General features: G+C 38.8%; 1 protein-coding gene across 3 annotated transcripts in view; it reads right to left on the bottom strand.

Moving 5' to 3' along the window:
* CDK14 (cyclin dependent kinase 14) overlaps positions 1 to 19368 on the bottom strand; it is a 546012-nt gene that overhangs the window by 387237 nt on the left and 139407 nt on the right. For all 3 annotated transcript variants that reach the window (XM_034667605.1, XM_034667608.1, XM_034667609.1), the window contains one exon: positions 19161 to 19255. In XM_034667605.1, the coding sequence (XP_034523496.1) occupies positions 19161 to 19255 (95 nt within the window). The remainder of the gene's footprint in view (positions 1 to 19160; positions 19256 to 19368) is intronic.

The following is a 19368-nucleotide window of genomic DNA, read 5'->3' as shown; positions in this document are numbered from 1 at the left end:
TGGCCCCAGTATTTCTGTCTTTCATAAATTTTCATGACTTTCATTTTGGTTTATTGGTGAAAGCAACCACACTAGTCAAGCAAGAGAGACCTGACAGGAAGCAACTATGGGCCTGACAGGTCACATAGGGGCAGGACCTATATGGGGCATGGTTCCTCGAGCTGGCCTGGCTGGAATTTAGTATAATGGGACTGCTCCATACCCAGTGATGGAAAGGAACCAATCAAATCACCTCCATGATAGATATGCTAGAAGATTTTACTCTATGAACCCAAACACGGGACCTTAGATTTGGAAGAACTAAGACCCATGGCTATTGAATGTGCAAGAAAGAACTTCCTAAGTCCTGACTACAAATCTCTATTCCCAAGGGCCATCTGTCAAGGTCTCCTCAATGCACTTAAAGAGTGTGGTCACAGCATCCCTAAACACTTTCACCAATCATTATATAGTTAATGTTTATTAGTTGAGTATGTATTAATAGCACTGTGATAGGTACTGAAGAATACATGTATCTGTAAGAGTGTGTGACATACATATGAATATGTTACATACATATGAGAGGAAGTAAAGGACATAAAAAGCAAGGCAGTAACTGAATCATAAGAAAAAAATTATTCTGCCATCCGTTTAAATAGTAAGGCTTTAAGACTATTATAATAGGGGAGACAGAGATAGGGCTCAACTCTGAATATAAGAACAAGTGGGGATTTATAGCCACGGGGCAGGTTAGGGGGTCATTCATGGATGGATGGAAAATTACTAAGAAGTGACATCAAGGGTAGGGGAAATCCTGCTACTCTGATCTAACAGGATCCTTGCTAAGGGCAGGCAGAAGCAATCAGATAGCAAGCGTGGGGAGATTTTCTGTAAATGGTAGGAATCTTGCTAAAACTAGTCTAGGCAGGCCTGGCAAGGACAGCGGGTTGCCGGGGTTGGGGATGGGAGGGTGGGGAGGTTGGATTGAGGCAGACAAAGCCAAGGCCTAGTCAGGAAGAGGACTTAGAGGAGCATAACTGAAGTTTAATCAAGGACAGTATCTTGTCAGAAGGCGGGAAAGTCTCTCAGTATGAGTGGCACTTGAGCTGGACCTTAACGATGGGACAGGACATGGACATGTAAAAAGGAGAAGTAAGCCACTTACCCAGAGGGACCTATAAACAAAGATGCAGAAGAAGGTGGAGAGGCACGAGTAACACGTGAATATAGACTCACGAGGCATCAGGATGCCTCTAGTACCCACAGGATTGATCCAGTAAGGTAATTACACCTTTGATCTTGCTAGACACCAATATTTTTATTACTGGCTAACACTTTTTTTAGGGTAGAGCGTAGAGCTCTGAAAGAAGTAAAAGCTAACATATCGACAGTGTTCATCAGAAGTTGTTAAATATCCATTCCTAACCAACAAAGGTCAGTTAACAGAGCTTGTAAGTCTACTAAATGTACTTCACGATATAAATATAGATTAAAACAGACTATAAAATTAATATATTTATAAATATAGATTAACATTAAAACACACTAAAAATTAATACATTTCCAGGATTTACACTGTATCTATATATACAACCTATAAAATATTTGGTGGCAAGTCTTTATTGTAAAGACAAAGAAAGCCAAATACACAATTAGTTAAATGCACCTATGCTACTTTCAAGCAATAACATGTGAGTTTATCAACATCAAACAAGACATTAGCATCCCGTTTCTAGAAGAATCTTTTTCCCAGGCTTAGTGCTACAAAGTAAGGAAAACTGAGAAGGTCTTAAACAAAAGGTTATTCAGTGATGTCAAGTCTCAGTCACCAAATCTAGCTTCCAATAAGAAATCTAATTTCTGTTCAGTGAGACATGATTTGGCCACTTTGAGGAGAGACCACGTTCTATGGCTTTTCCTTGTACTAAACGGCTTTTGCGGATTCTGGCTTCAATAAATAGTGCATGAATGAATGAAGTCAACTACTTCAAACAAGGGCTAAACTAGCAAACAGCTACCGATAGGACAGATTCCATCAGCTTCCCCGACAGAATAATTTCTATAACTAAGAAATCACAAAAGTCAGCCTTCCTAAATGTCTCTCCTTTGTGTGTGTTAATCTTCTCAGCCATTAACAGAAAGCCTTCTGATGTGCTTTTCATTTAAGTTCAAAATGAGTGTTGGAGGATAAAGTCTCTGACTTCTGGGGCAACATATCCTGGAAAGCAATTAGTCATTTACTCAGTTTTCGCCTAAAATGAGGAATGGATACAAATGTCATGACTCTTTTTCCAACTGCAGCAGATGGGAAATCATCAGTAGTCACCCAGTTGAGGAATTCTCTACCATAACAGAATCTTATATACAAATTCTAGCTCAGAAAATAAAGACTTTAGCTAGTGTAATATGCTATCTTATAATAAGTAAAAAGAAAAAAGTAATATATCTGTAAGTTGGGTAAATTGAATAAATGTATCTAAATCTTTCTATGTTAAATACCTGCAAATAAAATAGTTACTTTGTAATTATTTTATCATTTTCCTCTTTTTTCTAAGATTTATTTTACACGTTCCTTATTTAAAAATGTAATATAGTTATATACACACATATACATACGTATAAATAGTACCTATATATAACCATACATACAGGGATATATATATATATATATATATATATATATATATAAAACCTATAGCTACATATGTAGTAATATAAAACTTACTATAAAAATAAACACTATAAAACCAATGTCCCATTCCATGGTAGATAAACATCTTTGTCTGGTTATAACGCATAGAATCACCTTATTTTAGTTTTTATTCTTTGTTCTTGGTTTTTAAATACACAAATATTTCAAGAAAATGCATCCCTTATTTTCTTCTTTTTACTATGATCTTAAAATCCGGGCCACTAATTATTCAACTGGACTCAGTTATGAATCTCAGAAAGTGAGAAAGCATGATTAATCATATGTCAGAGAAGCATCCAATCCTTATGCTATAAAAACTCACTCATTTTGAATGACTACGGGGAAAGTATGACTGAATTATAAAGGATAATTGGGAAAACAGGGAGATTTACTCATTTCAGATAAATGGAATGGCTCCAACTCTGAAGTAGAATAAGAAAGTGACAGATGAGAAGTTGAGACACCCAAGGTTTCAGGGCAACAATGCTGCTACTCAGGGGTATAAACTTACAGTAAGCCCACCATTCAACCTGTCGACTCTGCTCTCTCCAACTTTCAAAGACAATCTCTGCTACTTGCATTTTCTTTTTCATATATACAGATACATGAATATATGCATATTTGTATATGATATGAATATATGCATAATGATATGTTATACAAATACATGTAATACAATGGGAAGTTTTTGAAAAGTAGAAAGGGAAATATAACTCTGCAGACTGATTACTAAGTAGCTACTAACATTGTCCCTACCTGGCCACACAGCTTCAAAAATTACATTTCTGATGAAGCATCATTCACCTAACCATAGTTATTAGACAAAATAACCTTCAATAAAGATGCTCTCTCCAGCTCTTTATTAATTAAACAAGCCCCTTTATTAACATATGGGTCAATGGTGAATTAGCTCAGATCACACCAGCTATCACAAAAATGATTTAAAATTTAATCAAGTCATTTGAAAGTTTATGTGAATAAATACACACAAACAATATAAATGTACCTGCTTAGACACAAATACATAAGAAAGTGACAAAAAAAGAACAAAGAAAAATGTGCCAGAAAATTTGGCAAGACTCTCAAAGAACACAACAGGTAGAATCATTTTCTCCTCTTAATTCAATTTTGAATGCTTAACTGCATTCACAGCTGGTGCTGGGAATATACTCTGGGTTGGGGGGGCACTTGAGGGCTCGAGGGTGCTGAGTTTCTGATTTACTCAAAAACCTATTTGAAAGAATTATTTTTTTAAAGTACTGCTCTTACTGTAATATTAGCTCCCCCATTATTTATGAGAAAGACAAAAGGGTTGTAAATGTGCTGGCAGAGAAGTAGAATAAAAAGGTAGTAAGAGACATGGGTGCCACTGAATCTCAGGCCAACGTCCACACAGAGAAAACAGCAACAAAATGGAAAACCTTGTCCGAAATAACTATCTAAAGGAGAGAAAAGGGGAGCAGTGAGTGTTCTATTTCATGCAGTACCTTCTACATGGAAAGCCACAGATCAGCGGGGTGAAGTACGGTGAGGGCAGGGGAGAGCTAGGCTGTCACTGTGGAGTTGCACAGTGGAGAATATGGTGATACACGACTAATGAGAAATGACAGCCGAGGCACAGAGGGGAGTTGTAAGAATTATGGGAGAAACGTACCCTAGAGTCAATCAGTAATAAGAGGGGAGAGTAAGCACAGATTTTAAGTTTTTTCAAAATAAATAAATAAATAAGTAAAAAAAAATAAAAGGAGATAAAAATTAAGAACTCAGCTCCAGAGGTGGGCTGAGTGGGTCTGAGTCCCGGCTCTGCCACTTAGCTATGTTGACTGTGGGCAAGTTACTCAGACTTTATGGGGCTCAGTTTCTACATCTGTAAAATGGGAGAAATCATCTCATTTCAAAACTTTTCCAAAATTGTTATAAGACAAAGAAAAAAGTAATAGCTGACATTCATTTAACATGTACTACGTTTGAGACATTTTAAACACTCCAAATGCATTCATTCTCAGAGATTCTTCACAGCTGCATGAAATCAATTCTAGTATTTGCACTATTTTCACAGATGACAAAATGAAGCTTAGCCCAGTGTTCCATATCTTAGCTTTATTTCATGACCCTAAATTACAAAAAGAAAGGTAGGACCGAGAGAAAGAGAAGATGCACAAAAATAGATACAGTCATTTAAAACGTACAACTAGTATCAATGAAGAAAAGGGGGAAAGCAGAGAAACCCATGTGCTACACAGAGTTCAATGATGTATTTAAATTTTTGAAGAACATAAATAAAAATAGAAGAGATATCTAAGAAGAATAATACTCTTATAGATCTATGTCCTAAACGAAGTGAAACTGGCAACAAAAACTATATCAGATCTATATATTATTAACACAGGAAAGAGGAAGTGGCACTATTAAAGACCTACAGAATAAAGTTCAAGTGACAGAAAAAACAGTTCCTCAAATTTCCTCATCAAGAACACACTTCAAGTGTTTCCTTAGTTATTTTCTCTCTCTCTCTTTTTACTGATGCCTGGCTCATAATCTATATACACACTGAATTCTTTCCTGTCTCGTTTAAAACTAAAACGACAAAATACACTTCTGTCCTTTCTTCTTTCCTTTGCTGCCTCATGCCCTGCATTTCTGCCTCCATCCTCCCATTTCTCTCTTTAATCCAAAGCAGATGAGTCTCTAACCTCACCAGTCCCCTACAAGAATTAAGAAAAACCTTCCTAGGGGCGCCTGGGTGGCACAGTGGTTAAGCGTCTGCCTTCTGCTCAGGGCGTGATCCCGGCATTGTGGGATCTAGCTCCACATCAGGCTCCTCTGCTATGAGCCTGCTTCTTCCTCGCCCACTCCCCCTGCTTGTGTTCCCTCTCTCGCTGGCTGTCTCTGTCTCTGTCACATAAATAAATAAAATCTTTAAAAAAAACAAAACAAAACAAAACAAAACCTTCCTAGTAGCAAATTTAATGAATTCTTTTCTGGACCCATCTTTTCAGGACCTTGCTGAATATCCGACATTATCACTCACACTCCCCTGTAACTCCCTGCCTTCCTTGGCATTCGGCTGGTTTTCTGGGGCCTTTCTAGGCAACCCCTCTCAAGAGCCTTCCAACTATTGGTGTTCTATTATTCCATTCCCTTTTATTTCACTCAGAGATGAGGTCCGTTCTATGTTAATTTAATAATCCTCCGTACTTTACTTTGGGCACAGTCCCAGGTGCCCTTAACTCTCCAGAGCTTAACACTAAAACTTTCCCGGGACTAAAGCAGACGACAACAACAACAACCACCACCACCACCACCACCACCCAAACAAAAAACTCCCACAAAACTGTCACTGTTTAACCCAGCCCATTGCCTTCCCCTCAGCAATTCAGCTTCCTCTGGGATCCCCAATCGGCCTCCTTACGAACGTTTATTTAGTTTCTCAGTACCTCCATATCCCTCTTCTTTCTCCTCAGGGGTTTGATCACACACAACAAAAGCCTTTGGTTGCTTTCCCTGCTTCCTCAGGGGCTTTTTTGGCTGTCTCTACCTGTGCTGGCTGCTAAGCTGCTTCAGAATTCACTCTTGTCTTTGCGTATCAGGCCAATAAGGAATGACTTCTATCTTATTCTCTGTTGAATTACAATGGGGCTTTCAACTATTCACCAAAGTTCCTAGAGTTTACAATTTTCCCTCAGCTCAGACAGTGCTCATGGATCTGTAAGATCATTGATTTAAACCCCTGAAAAGAGAGACTGTTAAGAATACAGCAAGCCCCAAGACATCATTTTGAACTAGAGACAATTATTTTTCAAAAATTTGTTTATACAGGGAACTATATGTTTATTTCCTTGAACCCCAGAAGGAAGAGAGCACATATTTGCTTGGCTATCAACCACTAAGCATGAAAAATGTCTCATACCTATAATCTTTAAATTTCCTTTCTGTCTCGAGATCTTTTTTTTAAGCTCAGATACATTTCTGCATAAAAGTCACTGAGCGTCTATTATCTTTTCCGTTTTCAGATTCTACTGACAAAGGCAGGTATCACTTTTCAGTTCATTATGGGCAACAAACAAGAGCCTGAAGTTGAACTTCTCAGGAAACCCAAACATACTTAAGGAAAGTCAGATCACACCCCACTCCTTTCTCCAAAGCCTTCCTTTCTGATCTTGCCCTACCAGATGTCATGTCCCTCAAAAATCATCCCAAACCAACAGTGTCTACAATCCAAATCCTGTACCTGATTACTTTATGCAATTTATAGTTCCCAATTTTTCAAGTACTTGCTATCTCCCCACGATTATAATTCCTAATGGTATCGTATACTCCTCTTGAATGCGTCAAAACTAAATAAACTATAAGCATCTGACAAAAACTCATTGACCCTTTGTGCTCTACTAGCACCTGATTTCACCCAAGTCCCAGCTTATTCATTAATTCCTGTTTCAAATTTCCAGCATTGCCAGGATCTTGAATTACTCTGGGCCTATCATTTATAATATGAGCAGTAAGGGATCTGGGTAGGTCACTTGAATTCTAGACTGATCAGTTTCTATTCCACAAAAATCATGACCTCTAGACTCCATACTTTGCTGCCTAAGAGAATGTGCTATACCTAAAGGTCATTAATCAGTCATTAAACTTTTTAAATTAATGGACAAATCCCCATTAGAGGTTCAATGACAACCACAAACAATTTTTAAAAAGCTCCCAAACATTCACCAAAATTAATGCTTCTATATACTCAGTTAAATTCCATAATAAAACACTTTAAACAACTTTTGTTGTTTAAAAACAACTTTAAACAACTTTTGTTGTTATAAAGCAAAATGCTTTATCAAGTCTTGAGAGGAATAGAGTACTATACAAATAAGGTGATCATATATTTTATCATCCAAATGGAGACACTGAATAGTAAAAACACTGAATTAGTGAAAAGAAACACTATTAATAATAACACAAAGACAACAAGCAAAAACCAGGATTGTCTTAGGCTGACCAGCATGTAAGATGCCCTCTACGCAAGGCACCGAGCACCAAACTGGGTCCTTGTTCTCAGGAGTATATCTAACACATAGCGAGGTTAACCCAAAAAGGCATCAGTGAATATGTGGTCAGAAAAGGTAACTGAAAGAACTCTGTGCAAAGGTGAGAGTGAAGATAGAATTCTAGACTAAAATGAAATCCAAACTGTATTGTATAAAAACATAGCCTCCAAATTCTTCGACATTGCTTGTTGAGAGGTCCCACCTATGTCTTCTACCCTTGAACCTAGTCTCTCTGAACACCTGATCAATCAAGTAGGTAAAAGTAACACTGTGCCAGTTCTGGGCACAGGCCTTAAAATGTTGGCAATTACTACTTTTCGTATCTTGGAAGTGTTGTTTAGGTCATCTATTCTTTACTGATCTTTCTGCCTGCTGGAATCATCAGGTACTGACAGAAGGGTGCTGAAGTCTCTGACAACAAGAGTGGATTTGTCCATTTCTCCCTTTAGCTCTATCAGTTTTTGCCTCCCATAGTTTGACACTCTATTGTTAGATGCATACACATTTATAATTATTATATCTTCTTGGAAAATTAATACCACTATGTGATGCCCCCTCTTTATCCTGAAGGGCTTCTCGGTCTTCAAAAGTGTCTGCTTAGTATGAAATTAATATAACTACCGCAGCTTTCTTTTAAATAGTGTTAGTAGTGCATATTTTCTATCAATTTACTTTTAATATACTTAAGGTAGGATTCTTGTAAGCAACACGGGCTTGGATCTTGTTTTTCATCCACACTGACGATCTCTTTCACTTGGTGCATTTAGACCAACTATACCTTAAGTGATTTGGATATAGATATATTAATACCTATCCTGTTTGTAATTGTTTCCTTTTTATTGTTTTGTCCCTTTGTTGCTCCTCCTTTTTCTGCCTCCTCTGATTTTAATTGAGCATTTTATGATTCTATTTTATCTTCTTAGTGTATCATTTATACTTTTTGAAATCTTCATAGTAGTTGTCCTAGAGTTTCCATAGTACATTTCTAACTAATCTAAGTATAGTTTCAAATAACACTGTATCAGCCCCTGTGTAGCAGAGTGCCTTCTAACAGTGTTCTCCCCTGCAATCATGCACCCCTCGTGATGCTGCTGTCGTCATTCATTTCACTTATCTAAATGCCATAACCTCCCAATACACTGTTAGTATTATTGCTTTAAATAGACAGCACATTTCTAGTTCAACTAAGATGACAATAAAAGATTTTATTTTACTTTTTATTCCTTCTCACTCTTCTTTATAGAGATCCAAGTCTCCAACCTGTTATCATTTTCATTTTGTTTAAAGTACTTCCAAAATTTCTCATTAAGACAAGTCTACTGCCAATGAATTCCCTCAGTTTTTGTTTGAGAAAGTTTTTATTTCTCCGCCACCTTTGAAAGATATTTATTGGATACAGATTTCTAACTTGGTGATTTTTTAAACTCTTTTCTTAAGGATTTCACTGCACTCTCTTCTTGCTTTCGTGGTTTCTGATGAGAAGTCTGATGAAATTCTTTTTTTTTTTTTTTTTTTTTTTTTAAGTTTTTTTTTTTTTTTTCTGAAAGAGAGAGACAGCCAGGNAGCCGAAGGCAGACACGTAACGACTGAGCCACCCAGGCGCCCCTGATGAAATTCTTATTCTTTTTCCTCTGTAGATACGGTAATTCTTCCTCTAGCTTCATTTAAGATTTTCTCCTTGTCTTTGTTTCTCCACAGCTTGAATATGATATGCCTAGGTGTAGGGGGGCGTTATTTTTGTTTTTCAGATTTGTTTATACACAGACATATACTTGGTGTGCTCTGAGCCTCAGGGATCTGTGGTTTGGTATCTGTCATAAATTTTGGAAAGTCTTCTGCCATTTTTACTTCAAATACTTCTTGATTCTTTCTTCTGCTGGTATTCCAATTATGCATACGTTACACTTTTCAATATTATCCCATAGTTCTCAGACACTTTTATTTTTATTCTCCTTTGTGTTTCAGTTTGGAAGGTTTTTTTACTGACCTGTATTCAAGTTCTTTGACCCTTTCTTCAGCTGTGTTGAAGTCTACCGAGCACATCAAAAGCATCTTTCGCTTCTAAGTCTTTTTAAAAAATTCTCTTTTCTTTGGATTCTTAGAGTCTTTCTTTTCTCATTTCTCTGTCCACATTGCCCATCTTTTCTTGATTTTTATCCATTTACACCCTTAATATATTAATCACAGTTATTTTAAAGTCCCTCTCAGACAATTCCAACATCTGTGCTATATCTAAGTCTGGTCTGTCTTTTCAGGATGTATTTTTTCCAATCTTTTGGAATGCCTTGTAATTTTTTGTTGAGAGCCAAACCTAAAGATTTCTGTTAACCTGGCCGTGTTTACTGTTTGTTGTAATTGCTTCAAATGAGTCCAGTGTTCCTGTTTTTGTCTTCTCCTGACTTGAAGTTTCCATTAGTACTCCCCCTCACAGAGAGTCTCTGTCTTGCAACCCTCTCAGCTATAGTCTACTGTTATTACACTGGAGTGATGGTAAGGTATGAGGGAGTGTGAACATTCTCAAAGCTTCTGAGTGAGTCTGAATTCATTTAGTGAGCCTGCATCGTGGGATGTGACCTTCACAAGTGTTTCTCTGGTGGTACAGCTTTTTTTCCCCCTCCTTTCAACCCCCTATTTCCTTCGCTGACTGCAGTGTTCCCAATCTATTTCCTTGAGGCCCTGATCATTACTGAGTATGGTTTCTCCCATGTATGTGACACAGAAAGGCTGGACAGAGTCTGAGTGGGACTATCACCTGGGATAAGGCTGGTTTCTGTGCTGGAGAATACTCTGGGTGTATTTTATGATGATTATTCTTCCTCTTCCCCTGCCAGAGCCCCAAGGGGATCTTTCCATGATCTTCACTGTAAGAACCCTGTGGGGTTCCTGGAGGCAAAACCCAAGAAAGTGTGGGGGCTCCCTAAGACTGCGGTGCTCAAGAGTTCTCACTTTCGTGCTCGACCACAACCCATCTCCAGCAACTCATAAAAATTACCTTTTAAGTATCCTTCCCAGTTTACGGCTTCAGCAGCTTGTCCTCCTGGTGAGGAGATTGGGGCTATTTCTATCCCGATATGTCTGTCTCTCCAGAATTTAGTATAGTGGTTTGCCCCGTGGCCTCCATTCTCTGATGAACTGAACCAAAGTTTCACATGTTCAGTTCACCGAGCCCCTTTCCTCTTTGAAAGGATGGGAGGAGCATCAGCTTCCAAGCTCTTTACATGTTGGAGCTGAAGCCAGAAGTCTCACTTCCCATGTTTGGGGATGCTCACTCAGGAGAACCCAGTCACCGTGCTATAAGAAAGCCCAAGCCCTGGGAAGAGCCAGCACCAACTTGCCAGCCATGTAAGCCACGTTGGCAATGGATCCTTCATATTTCAGTCAAGCTGCACAAAATGATACCACAGGGAGAAGAAACAAACTTTTCCCACCCTTCTCCAATTGCAGATTCATGAGCAAAAAAAATATAGCTATTGTTTTAAGTCTCTAAGTTTCAGAGTGGTTCATTTTGCAGTAATATATAAGCAGAACATTCCTAACATGATCCTCAAGGCCTTAAAGGTTTCTCAAAATTCAATTCATACCAATCTCCCCTGAACATACCCCATGTCACATGGGGCTCGCTGAGTCTGTAGAACACCCCAAGCCCTCCTTGGGGTCTGGCCTGAAGCACTCCTGTCCCTAAACTTTCTCTGGTTGGTCATATTTCCTTTGGATCTAAGAGTAAGAGTTGCCTCCTCAGCAAGACTGCCTCTGTCCCTCCATCTAAAACATGCTTATTGCTCTCCCCTCTCTGTCACGCAAATACATACAACCCACCACTCTCTACTTTCTCACAGCTCTCTTTTCTTTTATGCAATTGCAATTACAGAGATGCCTGATGGCTTGATTCATTTTTACCTCCCCCACTAGATGACAGGTTCCATGAAAAGAAGAACTTACTTCTGCTCACCATTACATATCCATCGCCTGGCCCAGTACACAGAATACACTATGGTCTTGGTAAATGTCTCTAAAGGAAAGAGCTCTTTTAACCAGACATGACACAAAAAAAAAAAAAAACAAAACAAAACAAAGAAAGAAAGAAAGAACGGAAGGAAATGTGAACTGCCTCTATGCATCCCTTGTTTAGACCAGGGCTTCCCGACCTTGGCACTATTGACACTTTGAGGCAAATAATTCTTTGTTGTGAGAGACTGTCCTATTCATCTGTAGGACGGTTCACAGCATTCCTGGCCTCTAGATGCCAGTAACACCACCACCGCTCCCTAAGTTGTGAAAAACAAAAATATTTCCAGATATATCAAATGTCTCCTGAGGAGCAACATCGAGAACCAGTCGAGAACCGCGGGTTTAGAAAGGAAAGATGCTACTTCCCCAGCATCCTGGTTGAAACTAAAAGAATCACAATAATAACGAAGCAACTCAGGAATGTGGGTATGCTTTAAACTGAAAACAATCTTATCATAATATCCTTCCCCTTGATGTCCCCAAAAACCACTTAGGCTGAACTATGGAGAAAGATTCAAGAAGCCCTGACAGTACGATAATTGGAAATTCTACACTAGCTCTTTTGAAAAATTCCTCCACTAACCAAAAAAAGCCTCCATTTTCACCAGCTGGCCATATCTGATATATGACCACAATTCTGAAGACAGCAAATATCACAGATTCTTTTGAGAGTCTCCTAGTCAAATGATCAAAGGACTCTGGTAATAAAAATGGCTAACAGAGGCCGATACACTTAAACATTGTCTAATAGGAAAGTTATTCCTGCATAGTTTAGTCTAATAATTGAAATCATGCTTCTTGCCTAAACAATATCCTCATTGTCGCTTTTGTCAAAAAGATCAGGCATTGTTTGTTTATCTGCTGCCAGCTAAATGAAACCAGCTGTACCGATGAACCAGACTCCAATGCCTTGCATTCTTCCTCTAAAGGAAGTCAGGGCTGAATCTGCAATTTGAATAGACTTTAGGGTTTTTTTAATTAGAGATTTGGTGGGTGGGCTATTATCCTCCTTGGCCTAGGTAAGGATAAGAATTCTGCTTTTTCATCTTTCACCTAGACAGAAGGAACACGGGATCTGAAAATCACAAGGCGTAAACTCATTTACTCCATTAGCTTTTTTCTTTCTAATCCAATTGCTCTTGCTGTACATTGCAACACTGTATTTTGTGCATTAAATTACAAAGCTAACACTGATAGCATTATCATACTATGATGCCATTTTCATACCCTGTGATTAATAGTGTGGATACAGGCTTGAACTTTAATGCGAGTGGTGATAATAAGCTTTGGCCTGTGGACCCAAAGTCTAAAAGAAAATCAGAGCAGACCTAATGAGAAACAGAGATTGGGCCTCAGGAGCTCATAAAAAGTAATCAGATTTGCCTCTTTTGTGGTAGGCAACCTTTCCGGATGCTGGAGAGCAACGTGACAGTGCAGGTGTCAACACTGAGGATTGAAACTTCAGTGAACCAGGAGTCCAGCGTTTTCCATCTGGGGATTTCTGATTTTTAGAATTCTTCAAACTCCTCCTGATAGTGTTTCAATGGGGTTGACCTTCAGGGCAAGCAGTAAGAGGCAACTCTTTAATCCCACAGATTCTGAAAAGGTGGTTAAACTGCCAGAACCTTTCTTCTTGCTGCTGCTTGTTTTAATTAACAGCATTTCTTCCCCCCTATTCCTCCTGGGGCTTTGAAGCACTCTTTGAAATGTGTTTAGTAGAGTTCAGTCTTGGTTTGGCATAGTCTCTCAATTTATAAGTTCGTTTAATTCAAGTTCAATTATTCAGCACAAATTGGCAGAATGAAATGCTAAAAGAAGACTGGCACTTTCAATCACATAAATCTCATGTTACATAAAGTGGGCAAATTCGTCCATTGTTCTTGTTGACCTCTGAGATAACAATTTACAGCTGGCGCAGACCAGTGCGGGCAGGCTTCTCTGCTTAGCAGGCTCCCACAGGAGTAACACTTTGGCAGCATCACCTCAACAGAAACGGAAGATAAGCAGAAAAAAATGACCAGAAATCAGGACCATCTGTGGGACAACTTAGTCTAAACAAGTCGAATACTCTAATTCCAGAGATGGAACAAGGAGCAGGTTTTTCCTTCTCTAAGTGACACGAAGTATGAGAAAATCAAAAGCAAGCATCTGCAGCCTCACACGCCCCTAGGTAAGTAGGAAGGAAAGAACAGGACTTTCCGGGCAAGAGGAAAGGTTCATAACTTCTCAGCGTTAGTGGCGGGGTGCAGAATGGGGGAGCGGGGGGCTTCAGACATCGAGAAGAGACTTGGGTGCATGCTGCCTGTAGATCCCAGTGCACTGAGGAGCACGTGGTCCCACATCTCAAGTCTGACGTGGCTGCTGTGGTCCGAGCTCTTATCTGCAATGTCCAGGCCTTCATGGGTGCTCACACATAAACCACCACCCAGCCTGCCAAACTACACTGCTTAAAACCAATTCCACTTTAACGCTCAAACGTAACACTTTTTGCTTAATCAAAATCTGCACAATAATCAAAATGAATCAGCTTGCTCTTCCTTTAAGGCTCCCAGTCTTTTTTTTTTTTTTTTAAGATTTCATTTATTAATTTGACAGAGAGAGACAGCCAGCAAGAGAGGGAACACAAGCAGGGGAGTGGGAGAGGAAGCAGGCTCCTACCGGAGAAGCCTGACATGGGGCTCGATCCCAGAACACTGGGATCACGCCCTGAGCCGAAGGCAGACGCTTAACGACTGTGCCACCCAGGCACCCCAAGGCTCCCAGTCTTTAACAAGTTTAGTGGAGAGTCTGATAACAAACGGTGAAAATATATTCGTTTGGGGACCACAGCCCAGAAGACAACTGTCCCAAGGATTCCTATGAATACACACAGTGATGAGGGAGGTTTGATTTAAAAGCACAGAGGCTTAGTATTATATTCTCTAGCTCCATGTCCTTGCAAATGGCAAGATTTCATTATTTTTTATGCAAAATAAGTCAGTCTGAGAAAGACAAATACCAAATGATTTCACTCATACGTGGAATTTACAAAACAAATGAGCAAAGGGAAAAAAGTAAGAGACAGAGCACGAGAGGGAAATCAAGAAACAGACTCTTAATTATAGAGAACACCTGATGGTTACCAGAGGGGAGGTGGGGGGCAGGACTGGTGAAATAGCAATGGGGACGCAGGAGGGCACTTGTCATAATGAGCACAGAGTGATGTAGAGAAGTGCTGGATCACTATATTGTACAGCTGAAATGACCGTAACACTGTATGTTAACTAACTGGAATTAAAATAAAAACTTTTTTAAAAAATTAAAAAAAATAAAAGCACATGAGGCTGTGCATTTGATCAGTCACCCCTGGAGAGAACATATTTAAAATACTTTACTCAACATCATCCTCTCTTCCTTCCTTTTGAAAACCCTACACCATTTTACCTGGGCTTTTTTTACTACATTCTAGCTCATATCAAACCCACTACATTCTAACTTATGTTGAGTTATTTAGGCATATGGACCATCTCCCTTCAAGACTGTGAAGTCTCCTGAGGTCAAGAATCTGCATGTGACTCACCTCTTCTTCACCTACAATATAAAAAGGGCATAAAAACAACATAATAAACATTCATCATTAGTTAAGTAAGCTCAAAAAAATGTTAACAAGTCTCTTGATGTACAAAAATCCCTGGGAAAATCCTTCAAAGGTAAGAAGATGATTTTGAGGTGCTAAATTAAAGACATTTTTAAGTGGTATATATTTTTAAATGCAAAGTATTAAACAATGCATAACTTTTTAAATCTTATATTAAATGCTACAGGAATTTAAAAGAGAGAACACACTCAGGAAACCAAACCAGGATAGAGATTCGTAGTCAGAATGATGACAAACCGCCTCCCTTCCCCAAACATAAACACACACACACACACACACACACACAAAGTACGCACAAAGTAAGCTCAAGAACATTGGTTTAAAAAATAAAAAATTCTACTCAAATATGAAAATGTGGGAAATCCAAAGCTCTTATTAAAAAAATTAAAAAGCTTGTTTGTGAGCTTTATATGTTGACATGGTTGCAGTACCAGCCATATTCTTCAGAACCAAGCTCCCCTACTTTTTTTAAGATTTTATTTATTTGTCAGAGAGAGAGAGCATGAGCGCACAAGCAGGCGAAGGGGCAGAGGGAAGGGGAGAAGCAGACTCCCTGCCAAGCACGGACCCTGATGCCCGGGCTCCATTCCAGGACCCTGGGACCATGACCTGAGCCACTCAGGCACCCCGAGAGCCAAACTCTTTACCAAAGGGGCTACACAGTATAGAAATCTCGGCCAACTTCTTCCTAATGTGTCCCTACAAGAATAAGAAATTCAAGATAATTTAAGGTAATAAAAAGCCTCTCTATTCCTCCTAAAGTTTCTAAACTATAGCTACCAGCAACTAGACCTAAATCAACAAGTACACAAACATTTGTGGGGGGGGGGGGAATCTCCCTTGCCTATATTATTTAAAGAACAACCATGAAATGAAAGATGACTCAAGATACACCATAAATAGTAAAAAGAAGAACACTGTCATGAAGGCAGTGCCAAATTACTGAGGTTTGAAATGTGTGTTATAGATTGAATTATGTCCTCCAAAAAAGATACACTGAAGTTCTAATCTCTAATACCTCAGAATATGACATAGGTTCTTTGGAAACAGGGTAATCAAGTTAAAATGAAGTCATGTGGATGGGTCCTGATCCAATATGACTAGTGTCCTTGTGAAAAGGGTGCATTTGGATACAGACACGCACAGGGAGAACACCATGTGAACAGGAAGGCGGAGACTGAGGGGACGCGTCTACAAGCCAGAAGTGCGGAGGACTGCCAGCTCACCGCAGAGGCTAGGAGGGAAGTGGGGCACAGATTCTCTTCCCTACAGAACCGTCAGAAGGACCCAACTCTGCCAACACCTTGGTCTGAGACTTCCAGCTTCCAGAACTGCGAGAAGATAAATTTCTGTTGTTTAAGCCACCCAGTCGGTGGTACTTGGTTTCGGCAGCCCTAGGGAACTAATACAGCGAGGTTCCCGGCAAAATCCCAATTTGACCCGTGTGATCCAAGGCGCATTTGCAAAAGGCTCACAAACTAAAAATTAATGAGCTCTCTACAAATGGCAGGCAACTTTACTACAATATAATGACAGCTGCTCTTGGAGAAGATGCTAAAGATAATGTTTAAAGATGGAGGCTAGGGTGCTGACATGTATGGGAGAGTGGTGAGGAGTCCCGGAATGGGAGACACAAAATTTCACTGGCTATTTAAATTACAGACTTAAGGGGACACACCAAACAAACTCAGCTCTCAAGCCTTGCTAGACAGCACATAACTGTTGTGCTCTGGCCTGACCTTGCCACACTAAAGCAAGCAAGCACAGGCAACCTGTCGTCCCTTAGAGCAGGTGAGTGGTCAATGGCTTTCATCTCCAGCTGGAGGAAATTAAATGCAGCATGTGACCAGCAGGCTTGAAACTGCTTGAGAAATGCTGACAAGATACATTTAGGCCTGCTGGAGTGAAGAGTATTAACTGTCTGGAACCATCCTTCTCAAAGACTGCAGATACTTAAAAGGCAGCCTTTCTTTTATTCGAGCATAATAAATGGAGGATTTTTCAACTATTTCCAAGATTTTGACATAAATCACAAAGTTAAACATTTAATAGAGTTATTAACTTACATTTGGAAATCAGCTGAGCCCATATTTTTTGGGAAGGCACTTCAAAGTAATTGGTGTGTTTCCTTATAATGAAATAATATGTTTGCTTCTGTTCGATTCATGATTACAACAAGCCAGAGCATATGTGACAACCATCTGGAATATTCAACAAGGACCAAGGCTTTCCAAGGAAGGCCTTATACTGTGCAAGCAGTATTGTATAATGATTAGGAAAAGAATGGCTACAAACCAGAGAGACGCGAGCCAAAGACAAGCTTTGCCACCAACCAACTGTGTGGACTTGGACAAGAGGTAAAAACTCTCCAAGCACCAGGATTCCTGGTCAAATGGAGGTGATAATTACAGGAACTATCTTTATAGGGCATCATGAGAAGTGATGAAACAATGGATATACCATCCATTATACAAAATAATTGCTAAATCCAGTGTAGTGATCCTTATAAACATTAAACGTAAAAGTAATTTTTATATATTAGAGAAATAACTATTTTTCTTTAGGAAAGAATATAAAGTTTCACACACAACCTCTATTAAAATTTGCTCAGCAATATTCTATACTGCTCAGGCACCCTAGTTAAGTCATTACCAGCCCTCTAGATTTAACTTGGCTTTTTTATTCCCCATCATGTTTCTTTTTCATTCAAATTTTTTAAAAGTTTTTTTTTTTGGTAAATATTTAAAATCTCAAAATTAGTACTACTATTTGTTACTATATTATCCCTGCATCCTTACTTACGTATCTTCCTTTGTCAGAATTATTTCTTCATCTTCTTAAAAAACATAAGCAAAGGTATAAGACTACATTCCAGAAAAGCCAAAGATAACCTAAATGGTCAAAATTTCCAATTATGTGTTTAGAATGTTCCTTCAGAGAATCTTCCACTACATGTTTCTAGGTAATTAATTAGGTTAGAATTTCCTATCTTCCATAATGACTTAAAAGAGAGACAAAAACAGGGATGGTTCAGAAAATTATTTTTCAACATTATTTGGTAATGTTATCAAGGTAACGCAAGGTTTGTATCTCTTTATTTATTATTTGAGAAACAGCATTACATTTCTACATGCCACCGAATACAGTAACTCTGCACTCTCAATCAATGAGGGAGAGGGAGGAGGCCTACCAGAAACATACGGGGTAAGCTTTTCAAGAATCCAAACCTATACCCGACCCCAGGATAGCATGGGGCGGGGTGGGGGGGCAGATGACAACAGGAGGGAAGGTTGTTTCTCCATGTGAAAATATATGTAGTATGATGTCAAAGTACACAGGTAGGAAAAAGAAAAAGTCTGCATTTTTTTTTAATTTAGTGATTTCTTCAGATGGAGTAAAAGCTCAGTTAAAAAGACATAAGAATGGCCAATATATTTGACTTTGTCAAATCAGTACTCTTATTCTTAAGCAAACACTAAACCTCCAGAAGAAATTAATCATACCATTCACCTGGAAACGAATTCTCATTTGAGGATTCCAGCCTCAATGCTGGGGAGGGGGAGCAGGGGTAGGACAGAAAAGATAAATTGGATAAGTCTGTAAAATTGTTTGCTAGCAGGGAAAACCAATACTGCTGACTTTTACACTTCTTAAAATAACAACAAGAACAAAAACTGAGAGGGAAAAGCTACTATATATTAAAAGAGAATTATTTAAATAAATTAATATTATTGATTGCTAATACTCTGTATTAAGAGATCAGGTACATTTTAAATGTGAAATATTAAAAAGCGAATGAACTTACTTGCTTTTCCCTTTGTATACCGTAGCATAAGATCCTTCCCCTAGTTTTTCCAGTTTTTCGTATGAGTCAGCTTTTCCGAATTTAGGACTTGTCGGCTAAAAATGGAGCGGAGGGCAAACAAAACAGATTGTATCAAACTAATTGATAATAAATAGGCCGATTTTCCTAAAAATGTATAGATTCTGTCACTTTTTTAAATAACTTTTTT

The sequence above is a fragment of the Ailuropoda melanoleuca genome, chromosome 1 (assembly GCF_002007445.2).
Source record: "Ailuropoda melanoleuca isolate Jingjing chromosome 1, ASM200744v2, whole genome shotgun sequence".
NCBI lineage: Eukaryota > Metazoa > Chordata > Mammalia > Carnivora > Ursidae > Ailuropoda > Ailuropoda melanoleuca.
Note: the sequence above shows the minus strand (reverse complement) of the source record. Positions and strands in the feature narration are given on the sequence as shown.